Consider the following 18,800-nt stretch of genomic DNA (forward strand, 5'->3'; position numbering starts at 1 on the left):
AGCTTTAACTCAACTACTTGGCGCGAGACGCTACCGCGTCTCATGATTAATAACAGCAATATCGTGTAAAATGAGCGTGTAAAATAAAATAAATTGTGTAAAAAGTAATCATAAGTCCAGAATATACCTTGTGAAATTAAAGTTGAAAGTACAAAATTCTTGTTAAATTGGCACAAACTATACAGACACAGAAATATAAAGATTCATTGAAGCGAAATGTTTTATTCAATAAATGTATGAGGAAAGCATAAATAGAAGAAACATTTAAAATTGCATTTATTCACTGTTGCTATAAATATACGACTAAAATATGCTTTAAAAAAACCTGTTCAGCAGCGAATCATCAGCCAATCAGAGCAAAAAAAATTCTAACTCATCCCTCGTTAAAGGATCAAGCTGTAGGGAACCGATTACTATATAAATAACTCAGTATGTTGAAGCAATAATATAATGCAGTACGCGGACAGGATATGTATGAAATGCAACGACGTGAATAAAACCGGATGTATACATTTTGTAGGCATGCGTATTACCGTATTGTGTCTTTTCACTTCCCGCTGACGTCATTTTTCCATATACTTACATAAAGAAAAGCGTTATTTGTGTGTTATTCTTTATAACTCGTACCGAATTGTATTGCATACAAGTGCAGAAATATTTTGTGTCGAATTTTTGTAAGTTGCAAGTCTCAAGTCGACTCTCGTATCTTTTGTATGTAGCGTCCGATCTATTCGTCGCGAAGCTCGCGAGCTAGGACGTAAACATGCAAATGCAAGAAACAGAAGGAGCGGATGGTATGTAAAATATTTAATCAATTTACTGTGAATATATCGTTTTCTGTTTTGTCTGAGTTTGTAGGTGAAATTTAAGAAAATTGAATCATTGCTCAGTCAATGCGATAATTCCCTTAACCTCTATACCGTGATCTTATGTTGATCATAATTCCTTAGAGCTACATTGCGTACTTTCAGGATCACCATGGAATAATTCCAGCGGTTGTGACGAGGAACGTCGGCCAGCTCAAAAGGAGGGTAAAAAATCAAATATATTGCCATTATGGGGTAACGAAAGGACTATGAATTTGAATCCACTAATTCTGACGAATATACAGTCGTCGCATTATTTCAAAGTGAATTTGTATGAACTGAAAACGTATCATGAGGTGATCGATGAAATTTATTACAAAGTGTCTCATTTGGAACCATGGGAGAAAGGAAGCAGAAAAACAGCGGGTCAGACAGGCATGTGTGGAGGCGTGAGTATGTTTTTTAATAGACTGTTAAACTCTAATTGTTTGTTTACTTATTGACCTCAAACTAAAGCAATCATAGATTCGAAGGACCTGAACAAAGTATAAGATTAAATCTATCATTGAAGATAGAATGGGTGCAATTGTTTTGACTAAATTATAAAAAGTGAAACTTTTAAACGCTATAAACGTTTACTGTTAACATGAGATATCAATATGAAATGTATTGATTTTGTTTAACACCTCACTTGCTTATTACAGAGTAGCATGTTTATGGCCAATACATCTAATTGCAATGTAAGCACAATCAATTGACATAAGGGGGTGTAAATTTAGCGGTTCTTCCAGGTTCGTGGTGTTGGTGCTGGTGGAATTGTTTCAACAGCTTACTGTCTCCTATATAAACTATTCACCTTGAGGTTAACGCGGAAACAATTGAATGGTCTTATAAATCATCCTGATTCACCATATATAAGAGCACTAGGATTTATGTATATTAGGTAAGAAAATATTATGATATCTTTAGTCTTGTATTAATATATCACAAACTAAGCTTTTACCGATATTTGCAGATATACACAACCACCAGCTGATTTATTTAGCTGGTACAGTGATTATTTAGAAGATGAAGAAGAGTTAGATGTAAAAGCTGGAGGAGGTCAAGTAATGAAAATGGGTGACATTCTCAAACAATTTCTTACCAAATTAGAATGGTTTTCAACACTATTTCCAAGAATACCAGTGCCTATACAAAAAGAACTTGAACATCGATTAGCAGAAAGGTTTCCACAACAATCTATGAATGCTAGAAATGCAAAGCCACCTATCACATTAAATAGCCATGGAAAATATAGTAACACTAGTAATAGAAAAGATAATGGTAATATTATGTCACGAAATCAACCTCGACATATCCCTGACAGTGAAGCTCAATGGGGCGAGGCAGAGAGAACAAGCCACTGGCGAGCCAGGTGCGTCTACGTGGTATGAATACAATCACGTTACTAATTTAAATAAGGTTAATAATCGTTGAAATTGTTAGGAAATCAGGGTGAAGATTAAGGAGTGTATCCGCTCCAGGAAAATAGACTTGATCTCAATGTATCTTAGCTTGTACACTTAGTTTATTTGATTCATGTCATTTGCGATATATTTTTCATTTCTCTCTGATTTCCATATATATTATTGAAAATACTTTAGCATTGTTTAAAAGTCGTCAGGATATTTTTAATAACTGTTTACTTCCAACATATGTATTGGTTATTAAGGAATGTTTTTGTTAAGTAACGAATTATAGTTATACGTAACATCATATTATACGTAATAATTCGTTGAAATTATTCTTGAACTTCTAAGTGCTGTACCCATGTTTCTCTAATATTCTCGAAAAATTATTCGTGCTTCAGCGATACTTCCCTTCGAACAATTTTTTTTCTAGATCTGATGAGGATCGCAAGGATAAGTACAGGGAACGCGAGCGTGAACGAGAACGTACTAGAGAACGAGAAAGGGAACGAGCTCGAGAAAGAGATAGGGAAAGGGACAGGCACTTGAGACGATCGTCTAGTCGTGACAGAAGTCGAAGGCAGAGGGAATATAGGAGTCGCAGCAGGGACAGATCGCACAGAGATCGGAGTAGAGACCGTTATCGCGACAAAGATCGTCATCGAGATAGGTAATGCAATATTTTGTGTGCTTTTAATCACGGTTTGTTAAAGAACTTTCTAATTGCAGAAGAAGTTCGCCGTATGACTACGCTGCGGAGCTTGCTCGGGAGAGAGAGAGGCAACGAAGAGAATGAAATTGTATGTTAACGTGTATATATCGATATAAATGTTTGTACGAGTGTAACTATGGAGATGAAAACGATTTAGAGCCGAGCCATCCGAACACCACCGTTTTAAGAGAAAACTGACTCCATTTGGAGTAGTAGCCTAAATTTAATTCGATTATATTCACCTTGTAGTTTACATGTTTTTATAAAATAAATTCATGATTATAATTATTGTCTCGTATTTTTATTTTTTATACACGATAAATAAATCATACGAGATTTAGTTGTACGATTACAGTATTTATTGCATCGATACTATCCCATGAAATCACTTAATTGATTAAATTGTACAAAATAATTTTAAAAATCATTCGCATTTTTAAAAAAGCTTTGTTTGCTATGTATTTTACTAATATTGGTAAAAAATATTTAAAAAATCCCTACATATATTTGAGTTGTAGTTAAACTCAATTTCTACAGAAAATTTATAATCATTTTTGTCCATGGTTCCGATTCAACACTATGCGGCGCGTGAGTATTTTGTATTGAAGTTAAAAATGGCGGCGGATACTTGCTCTTCGATTACCGTTGAGCGCGATTAGGTAGCAGTGCCATTGAAACATGGGAGAAATACATATTATCAGGTGACATTTTCAGCAAGGCCAATTTTTCGAAGGTGATAATAAGTAACATTTGTCAGCATTTCTTTCATTTACGTTTTATTGTTAGTTTCACGTTGACCATGCTGATATAGACTTCAGTGTTATTTTGCATAAACGCAAAGTGCTAAAACTATTATCCCAACAATGGACAGGGAATTATGCTTTTTCTTTTACAAATCGTTTGTTGGAAAACATGAATCTGAAATGACAAATACGTAGGTTTAATTCTATGAGATTACGATTACTTCGTACCTAAAAATGACGGAGTAGAACAATTGTGCGCCATCTATGTCCTCCATTCGATCGAAACTGTGGATTCTGTTTACAGATGATTGGCCGACGCTGCGCTCTTGTTGCTTTAGGCGGCCTTTTGATTCTCGTTTTGAGCGTCAATATATATTTCATTCGAATGATTGTGGAGAGCTCGTCACAGAAGACTTCTTCCAAAGGGATGCCTATCTCGCAATTAAAATCTGAACAGGAACAATTGATCTCCAATGTGGAACAGAATTTGGAAGTTCCGCAAAAATCAGTCGCGAGAGACATGGCAAGGAAGATTAAGAAGGAAATTCAAACGCTACCCTCGAAATATTTTAAACAGAATACTAGTTATGCGATAGTCCTAGAGCGATTGTTTGTCGAATTAAAAGTAACGCCTAATGTTCGTGAAAATATATGGAATATTCCTAATAATAATGTTAGTACTTTGTCGACGTATTATTGATTCACGCGAAACATTAATTTTTCATTTAAGAATTCTCGTACAGAAAGTAACATTTTCCAGTTCAGTCGGAGGGGGGGGGGGGGGGGGTATTAATTGAAAGCGTGTAAGAGATATAAACAATTATTGTTTGCGTTTGTCTTTTTGTAACATTTTCGACAAAGTTCATATTGGAAACGTATATACAAGGCTGTTAGGTATACGTCAGGTATACGCTTTTTGCATTTGTTTTCATGAATACTAATTTCACACTATATGAATAATGATAGCTCAGCTATAGTTTTATCGATACTTATTTCCTATTGAATATAAAGGAAAAAGATATATAGAGAGATTTAAGTATGATAATTATTAAAATTAATCACGAGAGCAGAAATTGTAATTATTATTTTTAAAACAACAGTAAGTGAATTATGACATTTGTTTCAGTAATGACTTATTGCTAAAAAATGGTATAATTTTCTAGATTATTTTATATGCAACAAAGTTACGTGTACAACTCGCATTCTACACAGTATGGGAATATTTATATAAGTATGTGTTAGTACAAAATGCACAATTTTATTTATGAAGACGATTTAAACTCTCCGTATATTTCAACGTCATAGTTATTCCATAGTATATAGATTTTGAACTTGTGCATTAGAATCTATAATCTGTGAAAGTTGGAAAAGGTACAAGGGTTGAATTCAAATTTTCAGTGGCCGGATGCGCACCAGTTAATCCCGCCGGTTGCACCTGAACTAGGAACAATTTTGGACACTTTGCGGAAATCGAAAGTGATAAGAGCAGATAATGCGCCACTCGGTACACAACTAAAATTGATGCTAACTCTGGAACACGGAGTGAAGGCGATGTTCAAGCCCCAATGGTATTCCAGAGATATGGTTATTCAAGGGCCGGTATATCATGGAAAAGACCGGCACAATGCTGAAGTCGTTGCATTTCATTTATCTTCTTTACTAGCCCTGAGGAGAGTACCCATTACTGTTGCGAGGAAACGTATGTCTATCTATGTACAAAGATCACATTATATGTTAAAGTTGCTGCTAAAAGACCGAAGGTTTATGAAATATTCGATAAACAATATTTTCTTAGTCGACCTGAGAAAGGAAGTTCGACCACGCGCGACTCCTGAGCTATATACGACCATGTATCAAGATGGTAATGATACTTGTCTGTATGGCGTTTGTCATTATTGTTCCCCTGCCGATCCAGTTTGTGGAACAGGAGATATTTTAGAGGGTGCTTTGATTTCATGGTTACCGAGGTATTTAAGACTCGTGAAACACCGTCATCCCTGGCAAAGAACGTACAAAAAGAATAAATTCGCTACGTGGGAAACGGATAGTAATTATTGCGAAAAAGTATGTACACTTCGATGTATTATTATCGTGATTGACTAAATGCCAACAACATCCTAACGTAAAATATTTACACATTTTATAGCTGACCATTTTTGTGTTTAGGGGAAGACAATGCTCTCCAACCTTGGTGTTGGCAAGTTTATTCTATGAAATATTTTGAAAATGATAAAGACGTTAAGACATATTAAATACAAAACTCAATAATAGAATCCATACTTAATTATATATTAATATTTTTTAAACCATGTTCTATTATAAATTTGTTTCTCTCTCCATCAATTTTCAAGATATTTTATGTTTATCGTTAGGAGCTATTCCTATCCCCTAAACAGAAAGGTTGAACATTATTTGATTTTCTCATTTATTATTTCCTTCATCAGGTGAAACTTTCTAAAGCCTATTCCCCGCAATCATCGAGTAGACTCTTGGATTTAGTTGATACCGCGATCTTCGACTTTTTAATGGACAATGGCGATCGTCATCATTACGAGTTGGCGCAAAATAATTTCCACAATCCGGCCGTTTTGTTGATCGATAATGGGAAGAGCCTGGGAAACCCCGACGTTGACCACTTTGATATTTTAGCACCGTTGTATCAGTGTTGCATGTACGTACCCGCAGAGATGTTCATTTTCTACAATACTGGTGTTGTTGCTGTTAATACTTTTATTGTTCAGGATTCATAAAACTACTTGGGACCGATTAAAGTTGTTCAGTGGCGGTTCGTTGAGCTTGGCTGTTAGGAAACTTGTTGCACACGAATCGGCGGTAGCTGGTGTCGAACATCTAATTACAGATGCTCATTTAAGTGCCATGGATAGAAGACTACTTACTGTATACGCAGTTGTAGAATATTGTTTAAAAAGCAAAGCATATGCTTCGAATGTAATATTAGATCATCGGTAGCCTACGTTTTATAGAATGTTTTGAATACTTAAACAATTTTAATACTCGAATAGGTATACATATAATCTGAATTTTATACAACGTAATGACAAATGGTGCTCGAGGTAGTATCATTTCAAGGAATGGCGTCAATTCAAAATTTATTGATATTTGCAAGGGTTGTTTTTAGAGTAAATTAAGAATACAAAATGTTATGTATCTCGAATAAAATGGCTTTGTACACAGTATTTCTTTTTTAATTGTTTAGTCGTTTCAAAAGTTGATATTTGTTTGTTATTTTACATCTTTTTATAATTTTAATAAATTCTTCTCCCATAATAAAAATTCCTTATGTAGAGAAAGATATAGAAAAGCAATAAATCATGTTAGGCCACTAATAATGAAATATAAATGTGATTAAAAATCGGAAGAGTTACTCGAGTTATTCAATATAACTCAAAGAGGTTTGATGTCATAAAAGTGCTACATAAATGAATAACTTACAGGTAGTGCATTTAATGACGATATGATTGATGGTGATGTAAGGAATTATATGACCACGTAATGTGTAAATGTTTTATTTAATTCTGAATGAATTAATTGACGTAACAATACTAACCTTTTGTATTATGAATACTCGTGTCGATTTTCAGTGGTATCAGCTTCTTGAAGCTGTAAATTAATTACGTTGTTAACAAACGTTGCACTACATACTGTAGAGTTAAATGAAACAGGGAGAAATGACTTAAACATTGTCTACTATTTCTGAACTAAATTACCTTTCACTACGATAAAGAATATTTGCATCCAATTCTCTTGGATACAAGGTACAATTGAAAAGATTTCGGTGTTTTTAGATTCATTAATTACTTCTATTATGTATTGTATAAGTAAACTCAGGGAAAGAGGTTTTCTGAATTGTATAGTACTTCTTTGGAATTTGCAAAAAGGACCAAAATACCCATAAAGTGTGACAGGAATTTAAGAGACACGAAGCGGATGAAGAAGAACGTTCAAATAAGATTATCACATAAAGTTTAGTGTGATTTTATTTGATGACACAATAATTATCGTTATTTGAATAAAGGTCGAGTGCAATGTCGTACAGCGTATAAATACGGTACAAACGTAAAAAAACCTGTAAATGCGACTGTATAATTGTTACGTTACATGCACATCGATTTCACGACGACATCGTGCCACCGACCGAAATCTGAATCGGTCATGAAGTCCCCTTTTATTAAACATGTACAATATGTATAGTCTGTGTAGCCTGTATTTATTCTCTGTCTCTTCGCTTTGGTAGTCGACATACGATCCAGTGAATTGCACACGAATGATTTATTTCTTTTGCCCTCTGCCACTTCCCTTTATACACTTTACACGCCGCTGCCTAAAAGGGATATTTCACAGGCTACCGTGGGACTTCCAATTGAATTTCCATCTAGCGTCATCGTACATTCCAATCGTATCTCATATTTACAATGTTACATGACCAGAATTACTCACATATCTTACTGGCTAATTATAAACTTTATCCCTCATCATACATTTAGCGCCGTCATCGTTAGGTTGTGTGTCTGGTGTGTGTGTATACATATAACATATATATATATATATATGCGTTCATATATATATATATATGCGTTCATATATATATATATATGCGTTCATATATATATATATATATGCGTTCATATATATATATATATATATTTATATTAACATTTCTTTAATTAAATAGAGTTTTCGTAGCAAAGTATGTATAAATAGACTATGTTTGCACGCACACCCATCAGTGCTCACTTCGATCTGCGCTGCATTTCTGAAGGCGAGACAGTACACTCCTTTTGAGCGGTTCGTTTATGAGATCCGTCTATCGAATAAGATAAGCTATTACCTGAAAAGTAGTGGACGAGAGGAATGGCAGTTCCCCGGGGATCCTAAAATCTTGGCCCAGTGCGAAGCCGTCATTTTTGTTTGTTGTTTACGCTCTATGATAATACTGTATATCCCACCGAAATTTCTCGAGAAGAGTCGCGTTAAGCTACACCTTACGTTGGATCGTACTTTGACCGTAGAAATCTTATTTGTTTAAAATAGACTCGTACTTCCATAACGGCAGCGTGGATTATTGCATCGCGCGGCGGCATACGTTCTCACGCACCCATATCCTACGTATGTTCGAAGAACATTCGCGCGTTGTCGCTTACTTGTCTCTTACTTATTTTAATTACATATCACACCGAGGTGCCTGACGCACGTAAAAATCTAGAATAAATATAGGCCAGTTGTAGGCATTGAAAAACTTTTTTCCGCAACAGATTCTAATTTCTAATTTCGCTGGTAATGCACACCATTTTCTTATCGTTTAAGAGCGAATGAAAGGACGTGTTTTCTTACAAAGAACATTGTATCGCGTGTCATCAAAGACCTCTTGGTCCTCTCATTAACACATTGACCGTTTCGCAAACACTTTGATATCTTTCCTTTTCTTTTCTTTCATCATAAAAAGTTAGAGGGAGAAAAATGTAATCTGTAATCGTACTCTTAATGTTATTAAAAATTCGCTTTTGATTCTTTTCTTTTTCTTTGACAGTTTTAGATGCATCTAATTCGGTTGTCTTGTCCAAACGGGTGTAAATTCATAACTGTCCCGTCCCGATATTACAAACTGGCCTCGCGCATAATCGCCTTTAAAGATTTTCCTTCGTTCGCATAAATAGTGCCGGCATTGTCAAGCTACAGCGCCGATTCTACACCCCTAGACGACGATGTCGATGAACTCAAGTCTTCAGAGTGCCGAGTGTGGGATGAATCGAGGGAGGTGACCGAGTCGCTGTCGTTGCTGTGAGGACTCGAGTAATTAGCTGCTTCCTGTAGTCTCATTAGCATGTTCAGCTGCAACATGCGGCGAATGTTCATTAATTGTTATATTACATTACTCCGCACATACGTAAATGCGTATTATACTATACACAATAAATTGTCAGCCAAGATGAAAATAGCTTATGTATGTTTAAATTGTTAGTCGTGGAATTATCTTTATGTTTATGTTCTCCTACATATGCAGCGTGAAACATCATTTTCTAAGCACTTTAAATATCTTATTTATTATTGGCGATAAAAGACAAAAAGACAATGTTAAAATTTGCATCAATTTTCATGAGTAAATAACGGAGAATGTAGTTTAATTTTTATTAATTTTTATCAAATAAAAGTTATGTGTGACTAATATTTTTCTAACATTTTTTAACCTGTTGGTCGTTTCATTAAAAAAAGTGTACTAACCAGTGGATCACCTTCGGTGTCGCTGTGCGTGCTTCCAAGACTTTTGACGCTTGATCCCCCGACTCCGGAGGTATGTCCGGAAGTGACGACATCGTAGCCAACGTCCTCGGGACGTAATCGAAGAAGTGCATCGCTGCCACCGTGCACCGCGTGCGTCGAAATCCACGGATAACTAGAAGTGATAAATTGAGCTGGATCTTCCCAGGAAGTGTCACCATTTCCATTGCCACTGACGCGTCTGCCATACAGTGTTAATCCTTCTCTGACTGCTTCGACCAAGTACGGTATCACTGAGTAGTTCCAGAGGTCCGTAAACCATACTTGAGAACCTGTTACTTCCATCGGACAGGACAGAAATAGTCGCGGCCCTGGAAGTCAAACATTCGTTATTAAATAATCTGTGACAGGGTAGAAACTGATGGATCAAAGTATGGTAGGTAACCGTTTGATCGAAGTTCAATCTTTTTCTCACCTATGGTCACGTCGGAACTACTATGAGTTTCTAGGAACTTGTTCAGGTGTAGCCAAACACGGGGCAACCACTCGACAACTGCCGCCATTTCTGCATTCCTGGTCCCACCGCACTCGCGAAGCTCGTGCTCTAGTAGTTTCCGCCTGAGATAACGGCCTAAGAATCCTTTAACTGGTTCCATGTGGTTAGCGCAGAGCACCCACCTGATAAGAAAAAAGGTCGAAGAAAGTTAAACCATACGAAGCAGAGTAGGAATGTGCGGGGATAATAGAGACTGTTCAAGAAAAGGATGCAATTTTCGTGTAGCAGATTCAAATAAATCTGTTTCAAAAGATGAAATTAGGCACCTGGTCTAAGCACTTGAGGCTACAAAAGATGTCTTGTACTTTGGCGACATTCAATATTTAAAAATAACGTATCATATGTAATATTAGCCTGAGAATAATTTTAACTCGACATTAACTTTATTACAATTGAAGTCTAGTAATAACTTTTAAGGTGCATACACAGACCTATGACTTAAGATTACTCAAATTAGTTAAGTATTTTGTGCGAGTTAGTGATTCAGTATATAATAATTGAATTTTGTCGCTTTTGTATCGTTGCAATTTATTTTTACAATTTATTAAGTAGACTTCGTAAACATCGTTTAACACGTTACACGCCACACCAATCTACAAGTAGAACAGACAGGTTTTATTATAGCAGTTGCTTTTGCAACTATTTTGCATTCAGTAGATTCTGTAATAACATTTGGTTTACTCAATAGTAAATTCTAGTAAAAATTATATTATGTGCCCGATGTGGCATTTAACGAGTAGCATGTAGTATATAAGGATGTACTGTTCCTTTTCATAATAATACGTTTATTGAAGAGAATACCTGAAGTTGTGATGTAATTGAAGGTTTGTCGTGCTACAGGTGGCTTGGCTCATTGTGCCGATAATAGCTGGGCAAGACGAGTGTCTCGTACCGAGGAGGCCACTGAACAACTCTCCCAAGGACGCGGCATGTTGTAAATTCTCAAGTATTATTACTCTCGGTAGTTCGTCGGCTGCATTCGAGTCGCATCTTTCGGCGATGTGTGCGAGATACTGCCTGAGTTCTTTGCTAGACTTGTGGTCAACATTGAACGTGGCCACCGCCGCTGCGTCTTTTGTGTCGTTGTCGATGTCTACCAGAGCATGAGCCAATTTTCCAGCCAAATAGCTTTTGCCGGTGCCGCTGGGCCCACAAAGAATGACCCTGCGATGCTCGGTTAACAGTGATATCAGCCGCTGTACAATGGATCGTGGTATTAGAGTGTCTACTGCAAGCCACGAGTAGCCGGAGAGCACTAAGTAAATCGTTTTCACGTGGCCAATCAGATATCCACAGGGTAGCAATTCCGGATGCTGAGAGTCGGTAGTGCACCTACATGGAAACAAGATTGTAAATATATTCAGATAGATGCTTTGCAGGGAGAAGGAGGGAAAAAAGAAAAATCTGTTAGATGCAGCATGAGGATCATTCAAATGGTTTGTTCAAGGGCTAATTTATTATATGAGTGGGTTAGAATTATAATGACGTAAGCTACATATTAAAACAATCTTTCAGTACAACTAAAGCAATTTCTACGCGTATAATATGTTATACTTTTTAAAGAGCTTCTAATCTGTCTATTAACAATTAAACTCGTATTGTTCATCAATAAAAGGACGTACCTAGAAGCTTCGCCAAGATGATAAGCGGCAACACATTCCACGCCTAGACCAAGATTCGTCACAGGATCAACTCTGGTGACATATTCCTTAAAGCAACGTCTCACAGTGGAATCGAGCGAATCCCAAGTAGTTTTGTTGCTGATGCAGACACTTGCGATGACACAATGGGGAGGTTCTCCCATGTTCCCATCGGACGTACTTCCAGTTACCAAATTATAATTGAAATTCTTCTCGCTGCCGAGATAAATGGCTACGTTGATTCTTTTCCCGTCCGTGTCTTGTTCTAAAGTTGGTTCTGCCGCTGTCGCGGTGGTCGATGGTACCACCGGATGTTCCGGTACGTTCAAATTTTCTAGTTGATCCGCCGTCGAGGAGGCATCACCGTTCGATAATGCAGCAACCGTGGAAGCCACTTCGGTCATGCTGAAACGTCTGTCCGGGTCACTGGGCAGGGACGACTGCGACGACGTTAAAGATTTCGATGTTACCAATCTCTGAAGGCGCTCGTTATTTTGTTTCAAATTCAGCATCTCGTTCTGAAATAGGGAAATTAATAAATACATAGGGTTCGATTACTTTATAAAAGTCAAATAGTTTTTCACATTGAATTCATTCGATTAGGATTCTTTTTGGTATAAAGATATTCTTGTAATCGTAATTTCATTTTATAGACATTATTTTTAAGTAATTTTCTAGTAATTAAATCCTCTCTTTAGAATTGTCTTTATTCGATATTTTTACTGATAACATTATATGAAATTATTTGTAGAGCTCACTTTTCCTCCAATAATTTTGGATTTCTGTGGTCCTGGTCTTTTACGATTTGAATTTGTATTCCACAAGTAAGCACGGACTTTTCTAGTATAATTTCTACTATAGTTTTTGTTAACTGTTATTTGTTTAGAAGTTCTAACTATTTTTGAAAAAACTATTAAATTTGTGTCCTAAGAAAAGGACAATAATTGAGAATTCCCTTACCCTCATCTTGATGACAGTGTCTTTCAAGGACTCCAACTGATGCGCCGAGGACAAAGCTTCCAGCCTGATGTCGGTCAACACAAGATCCTTCTCCCGGAGCTGTTTCTTGAGTTCGACCACGTCCTCGTCTTCCTTCTTGTACAAAGCAGAGCTACTCTTGCTACCGGTCAACGGGTTCTCGACTTCTGGCGATTTCTGACCGTTGCTCCGAGTGCCCTGGCTTCTAGAGGATTCGTGTTTCGCGGCGGTGGGCAATCGCGGGCTGTTCGGCGCGCTGAGATCTCCCCCGGCGCTCTCCTTGCAGTCCTCCGCGTCGGAAACGGAACCGTGTCTGTTCTTCCGGGACCTGGAGAAGGCCTTTGAAAACGAGCTGCGCAACCAGCCCTTCTTCTTGTGATGGCTGCTAGCCGAGCAGGCGCTGCTCAGAGAGTTCAGCGACGTGACGCTGTCTGCGGACAACTGTCTCGCCATTGAAGCGCCTTGATGGTTGCTGTTGCCGGTGCAGCTGGTCGTCCCGGAATCCGAATCGCCGAGGGTATGACGGCGACCGTTGTTCGCGGTCGGCCCATTGTTCAGACCAGCTTCCGCGCTTTGTTTCCGAAGCCTCTCAATCGTTTCCCTCAATTCCTGAAGCTCGGAATCCTGGAAATCACACGCATTTATTACTGACAGGAATTTATAGTCTCAACTTCGAAAATAACAACCGGACTTGTATTAAGAAGTTTGGAAAATTGGACGTGATCGTGTGTTTATAAATATTTATATAGAGTCAAATAATTGTCTATAAAAATTCAATTGTTCTATAAACGCACAGCGTCCTATTTTTCTTTTGAAACAAATCGGCGGAGAAAATTTCGCTTTCTCATAGAACCGTGAACGCGCAATTCCGCGACAACAGAAGTTTCAACACATAGTCTGAATCGATATCATAATTTATTTGTTGATAACATGGCGTTCGGTGCTTGAATGTTTTCTTCGGTATGGAGATCGCACGGTACTCTGCTTTCTTCGAATCACGTTCGTCCTCAATTCTTCAAACTAATTTTCTAACGAACGAACAATTTCTGTTACTGAGTTTCCCTATTATTTTGTTTTTTTTTCTTTTTGTTATAATTACGCTACGAGCTAATTGTCACGATGATCGTCCTTCAACGAGATGCAAAGTTTCGGCGGCGATAGGAAGCGGGAATATGATCGTCACGTGTCGTGGACGACGTCAGCGACGCGAGGGCGGTGATTTTCTCGACTGTGGCAGCAAGGGCAGCTATCCGAATGGCTGATTATAGAATCGGTGCTCCACGAGTCGGCCATGCTGAACAATTGTCTCATGGACTTTGATTCCCTCTTGTCCCTGTCCGCCTTGTTCTCCTGGCCGTTCGACAAATTTTTCTTGAATTTACCGGCAATCGGTGGTCGATTGCTGCCCTTTAATACCGCAGCAGGGCCTACATTGTAGGAGCATTCGGCCGCTTTAGGCTCCTCGGAGTCGTCGAACCGGTTCGTCTTTTTATACGACATACTCCTGAAGCCTCTTTTCAATTTCGCATGAATACTGTTCAGCTTTTTCATTGCCTGCTCTCGTTCGTTAGCTTCTTCCCTCTTCAAGTCTTGAAGCTTCCTCGTCGCTTTGACTTCTACGTGTCGATGACGCCCGTGGACCCTGTTCGATCGGCTTGCGTCGCTCGTATGCTTTCCATCGATCTTCGAGCCGGACGTAGCTGCGGAATTTTTCGAGGAAGACGAGTCTGACTCGAGCGAGGAATTTTCTGAATCCGGTGGTATGCGCAGACCGAGCGCCTTGGCGTCTTCTGGGGGAATCGGAATCATGATCGTGCGGTTCACTAATTGCGCATTGTCGTCGAACAAAATGGAAATTAGTTGCGAAGATATCAAGTCACCTGGTCGGTCCAGCCTCCGGTTTGCAGACAACTTTGGCGGCAACAGTTGAGTTACCAGCTTGTCCAAGTTTCGTTTATTGTTATGCATGTTGGGACATTCGTCATCTTCGATGTAACGCGACGCGAGGTAGAGGTTATGCGACACTTTGCGCGACGTTTGCCATCTTTAAACACCGGAGCAGTGATTTCGTTTTATTATTTTTAACATCTCGTTGAAGGATATTTCACCTGTCATTGTGCTTTTAAAGGTCTTATTGTACTTTAGTTGCGATCTGCCATTGCTTCCGGTGAACGGTGAACAATGTATGTTTGAATTGCTCGTAGTTATGTTCAAGTCGTTCCCAATTTTGAGTTGTCTCTACTAGATGGAGATATATGTCTTTACTAATATGGCTGATGCATATGACAATTAATGTTTTCTACTATATTTGCAATTCATTAATGTCGATTAAATTAACGGATAAGCTTTTGCCATTTTGAAAGTATTAATTTAATTATTATTGTTTCCTATCAATCAGTTGTTCAATTTATAATAAATCTTCTTGCCGAGGATACGTGCACATATATCAAACACAAATAATTTATTTATCTGTTTGAAAATTGTTCCGTCCTGGGCGTAGGGCCCCATGGACGATCTTTAAACAAGGAAGACCAATTTACAGTTTATGATGCTAGTAATGATAAAAGGATATTTTTGAGGAACCGAACCATCAAGTAATTTTAATATTTCGCGCGACGCATGTTTTATCGGTTTACAATTTCTTGTTTTCTTCGTTAAACGGTCGTAAATCCAAGTCGCCAATCGAGGTGAACGATGCGACACAACAATAATTTCGTATTAAAAAACTTAATTAGATTATAAGGGCAGAGTGGAAATATTTTAATCATTTAGTTAATTTATATGAAAACCTCGAAAGATTAGCAGGCTACAGTGACTTGCATTACCTCTTCTTTTAAATATTATGTTTAATAATCCATATATCATAATTAAGGTATACAGGGTGTCCTAAATGTCACTCACAATAAAAAAATCAGAAATTTCTAAGGTTATTCGAAGCAACTTTTTCCTTTGCGAAAATTTTCTCCAAAATATCGTCAACGATTTTATTAAGGAAAGAGTAGTTTCGAATGATCTTAGGAACCGCTCATTTCCCGATGGAATACCCGGTATTTCATGAGTTCTATACAAATTAAAACATTCACTTTTAACAATATTTCTTCTCCTATGTTTGCCGAGGTCTACGAAGGAAGATGGACTTTTTAAAAGTTGCAGAATCCTTCCCTTAATTTCAGCGAAGAAACGCTTCAAGTTCATTGATAAAATAACACTCACTTTCTTTTCAGCTGTTGCAGTGAGTTGTTGCAGTCGCTGGGTCATGTTGGACAAGGACTGCTCAAAAGCGGATACTACGTGAGCCTGCAACAGAAAGCAAGATCGAAGTCAAGACATATGGAACTTCAATTCGGAACGATGAAAAACAATATAATTGCTTAGTAATTATACCTATTACATATTAGTATATATAATATAATAATTGCCTATTATGGTTAAGCAATTACTTAGTTGTTAATTATTAACTTCTTGGGCTTGAAATGTAATATAATGTAATGTACTACGTGCTCAAAGTAATGTTTAAAATATTTTGTGACTCAAGAATTATATTATCAATGAAAAATCAAAATTATCTGCATATTAATTGCAATATACAAGAACTACATACACCGTTGATAATTCTAACGAGTTGCAAATAATACAACAATGTTTTTAAATCATCCAAACGTTTCTACCGTTTCAGGATCGATCTACTAATTTTTCCCATAACCGAATGAGGTTTGCAGTTCAATCGGTCTCAACAATACAATAAAAAAATGTCCATTAACAATAAAATACGGTACAGATTGCGTTGATTGTTGTGATTGTCTCGCGGTTTACTTTAGAAATATTTTCTGGAAGTGGAGCGTAAATTTCGAGCAACGCTGGGAATTATTTATCGGCGAGTTCAGAATTCAGAAAATCTTGGGGGAAAACAAAGGGTTAAAGGATGCGTAGGCGGGTTACGTTTCCGCGCGTATTACCAGGGAAATTATTCCGCCCGTAAAACGCGAACGGTAATTTTCGTAGACCTGTCCCAGACCTTCGTCATTGTTGTAGCTTTTCGCTTTCGCGTTGCCAGACACAAAATGAACCTTCACGCGTGCGACGATGACTATGGTTGCGGAACACGCGATATTCCGCGCTTCTGTCGGAATGTCACCGTCGAATCGCATTGTTTGAAGCGGTACACGCCGCCGTCGCTTTCAAGAGCACGCTATGAAATTGTTTCAGACCTCGGAGCCGAATTCCTGTGCTCGCCGAAGTGTTTTCAAACGCGTACGATGATTAATACGTAAAAAATCATCGTTTGTTACGGTAATCATAGTCACAGAATCACAAAATACATTTTCAAAATACAAAATATAAAGTATAAGTATAAGAGGACAAAGAAAGCCTTGTGGCTAAAACATTGATGTTTCAGTATTTATTTACAACTTAAAAACGTTGTGGAGTCGCGGCAACCCTGCGGGGTCGTTCTAGGTTTAAGCATTAAATGAAATAGTTTTTACTATTTCCCATGAAATTGTTCCAATTTTTCCTTAGCCCTGATAATAAATGATAACGTTAATTGCAATTTTTGCGATCAATATCGTTACACATTGGATTATTATAGTATTTGAAAAATGTGTTCAGAGAACTTTGTAATCATTGATCATGGACCTCGAAATGAAATTAAACCGATTAAATGAAGCGCGAATGTTCGCGCAACTGCAAATAGAGAAATTTAGTTGCAAATCGCAAGGAGCGAAGCAATGCAAACTTTCATCCCGTGCCATTAGTTTCTGGTTCCACAGATATTGCTGTAATAACGTTGCCGACACTTTAATTCGCCGTTCTCGCGTCCATTCCGATTTGTCCGTTTAATAAGTGTCTCAGAGCCGATCGTTGATTTCGTTGCAAGTAATTTACGAGAGCTCGCGTCGAATCGCTACGCGATGCCCACGCGCCCCGACGCATCTACGACCGATAAATATCGTGGGCGGGTTTGCATCTCGATCGATTTGGAACGCGTGACGTTGTCGCGCCTGCCGGGTGAACTATTAATGCATTTCATCCGTCTCCACGTCTTCTTGGCGTCGAGGACCTTTCGGAAAGCTGCTAAACTCTTCGAGAACATTTATTGCGCTTCGGTCGACCACTTTTCCTTTTGAAAGGTTATATTTTATACATACGTATAATTGTTATTAATAGTAACATAGTAATAATAATTATAATGTTTATTATATTAACTGTAATTAAAGGTTTAATTTGAAACACTTGATCGTGCCCACGCAGGGGCGAATCGTCTTTCGAATTTTCATCTCCATGAGTAATAAATATATTTTAATTGCCACGTGATTTTCCTATAAAAGCCTTTCATTTATAATGTGTATTATTGTTTATTTAAAGAAACGTTTTCTACGCGATTTATATAGCATATTGGGGAATGACAGTATGGATACGCGTAACTGTTGCACACGCGGAAGAGTGTCGCTTGTCATAAATCTGCCTTGTATTCTCGCGAGGGCATGGGTCCGCATCTAACTAAAAGCCATCTGCTTCTTCTGCGGGAAATACAGCTGAAATTATTGCTGGACGATAGGCAATGAAACAAATCGCCGAGGAAAAATGAATGCACCTACGGGGCCATCGGGAATACGGAATATTTAATACGGAAAGTAAGCTGCGATCAATGACCCGTGGAAAAGATATGTTTACGGTTTTA

At 37.8% G+C, this 18,800-nt stretch overlaps 4 protein-coding genes across 8 annotated transcripts in view; 2 read left to right on the plus strand and 2 right to left on the minus strand.

Annotated features, from left to right (window-relative positions):
- Window positions 1–516: 516 nt before the first annotated feature.
- LOC144470109 (pre-mRNA-splicing factor 38B) lies at window positions 517–3,251 on the plus strand. 2 transcript variants are annotated; one of them, XM_078180941.1, is made up of 6 exons: window positions 522–794; window positions 972–1,255; window positions 1,598–1,749; window positions 1,822–2,220; window positions 2,688–2,924; window positions 2,984–3,251. In XM_078180941.1, exons 1-6 carry the CDS (start codon window positions 764–766, stop codon window positions 3,048–3,050), a joined length of 1,170 nt encoding a protein of 389 aa, XP_078037067.1. In that variant the 5' UTR covers window positions 522–763; the 3' UTR covers window positions 3,051–3,251. The 2 variants fall into 2 exon arrangements, with proteins under 2 accessions (XP_078037068.1, XP_078037067.1); XM_078180942.1 differs by lacking the exon at window positions 2,984–3,251 and having other exon boundaries at window positions 517–794; window positions 1,822–2,233; window positions 2,688–2,828.
- A 189-nt stretch (window positions 3,252–3,440) lies between these two features.
- LOC144470108 (glycosaminoglycan xylosylkinase) lies at window positions 3,441–6,906 on the plus strand. 3 transcript variants are annotated; one of them, XM_078180939.1, is made up of 7 exons: window positions 3,579–3,667; window positions 3,753–3,900; window positions 4,014–4,382; window positions 5,108–5,408; window positions 5,505–5,773; window positions 6,154–6,380; window positions 6,451–6,906. In XM_078180939.1, the coding sequence occupies exons 3-7, from the start codon at window positions 4,014–4,016 to the stop codon at window positions 6,677–6,679; spliced, it is 1,395 nt and encodes a 464-aa protein (XP_078037065.1). In that variant the 5' UTR covers window positions 3,579–3,667; window positions 3,753–3,900; the 3' UTR covers window positions 6,680–6,906. The 3 variants fall into 3 exon arrangements, with proteins under 3 accessions (XP_078037066.1, XP_078037064.1, XP_078037065.1); XM_078180940.1 differs by lacking the exon at window positions 3,753–3,900 and having other exon boundaries at window positions 3,441–3,667; XM_078180938.1 differs by lacking the exon at window positions 3,753–3,900 and having other exon boundaries at window positions 3,442–3,699.
- A 776-nt stretch (window positions 6,907–7,682) lies between these two features.
- Sick (sickie) overlaps window positions 7,683–18,800 on the minus strand; it is a 283,816-nt gene continuing 272,698 nt past the window's right edge. For both annotated transcript variants that reach the window (XM_078180306.1, XM_078180307.1), the window contains 7 exons: window positions 16,334–16,417; window positions 13,103–13,744; window positions 12,125–12,660; window positions 11,304–11,834; window positions 10,422–10,624; window positions 9,950–10,317; window positions 7,683–9,559 (listed from right to left, as the gene is read on the minus strand). In XM_078180306.1, coding sequence (XP_078036432.1) covers window positions 9,401–9,559; window positions 9,950–10,317; window positions 10,422–10,624; window positions 11,304–11,834; window positions 12,125–12,660; window positions 13,103–13,744; window positions 16,334–16,417 — 2,523 coding nt within the window. In that variant the 3' untranslated portion in view covers window positions 7,683–9,400. The remainder of the gene's footprint in view (window positions 9,560–9,949; window positions 10,318–10,421; window positions 10,625–11,303; window positions 11,835–12,124; window positions 12,661–13,102; window positions 13,745–16,333; window positions 16,418–18,800) is intronic.
- On the minus strand, window positions 14,300–15,088 carry LOC144469959 (uncharacterized). The gene is made up of 2 exons (XM_078180713.1): window positions 15,001–15,088; window positions 14,300–14,910 (listed from the first exon to the last, which is right to left on the minus strand). The coding sequence occupies exons 1-2, from the start codon at window positions 15,086–15,088 to the stop codon at window positions 14,300–14,302; spliced, it is 699 nt and encodes a 232-aa protein (XP_078036839.1).

This window comes from Augochlora pura, chromosome 5 (assembly GCF_028453695.1).
Source record: "Augochlora pura isolate Apur16 chromosome 5, APUR_v2.2.1, whole genome shotgun sequence".
In the NCBI taxonomy this organism is placed as follows: domain Eukaryota; kingdom Metazoa; phylum Arthropoda; class Insecta; order Hymenoptera; family Halictidae; genus Augochlora; species Augochlora pura.

What these genes read in the sequence shown, in the direction of transcription:
- LOC144469959 (XM_078180713.1), bottom strand. Translation starts at nt 15,088, where the DNA reads ATGCATAACAATAAACGAAACTTGGACAAGCTGGTAACTCAACTGTTG. An exon ending in CCGGAGGCTGGACCGACCAG is followed by an intron (nt 14,911 to 15,000) that starts GTGACTTGATAT and finishes CGATTCCCCCAG; the next exon opens with AAGACGCCAAGGCGCTCGGT.
- LOC144470109 (XM_078180941.1), top strand. Translation starts at nt 764, where the DNA reads ATGCAAATGCAAGAAACAGAAGGAGCGGATG. An exon ending in AGAAACAGAAGGAGCGGATG is followed by an intron (nt 795 to 971) that starts GTATGTAAAATA and finishes GCGTACTTTCAG; the next exon opens with GATCACCATGGAATAATTCC. An exon ending in ACAAGCCACTGGCGAGCCAG is followed by an intron (nt 2,221 to 2,687) that starts GTGCGTCTACGT and finishes TTTTTTTTCTAG; the next exon opens with ATCTGATGAGGATCGCAAGG.
- LOC144470108 (XM_078180940.1), top strand. Translation starts at nt 4,014, where the DNA reads ATGATTGGCCGACGCTGCGCTCTTGTTGCTTTAGGCGGCCTTTTGATT. An exon ending in GGAATATTCCTAATAATAAT is followed by an intron (nt 4,383 to 5,107) that starts GTTAGTACTTTG and finishes TCAAATTTTCAG; the next exon opens with TGGCCGGATGCGCACCAGTT. An exon ending in CCGTTGTATCAGTGTTGCAT is followed by an intron (nt 6,381 to 6,450) that starts GTACGTACCCGC and finishes TTTATTGTTCAG; the next exon opens with GATTCATAAAACTACTTGGG.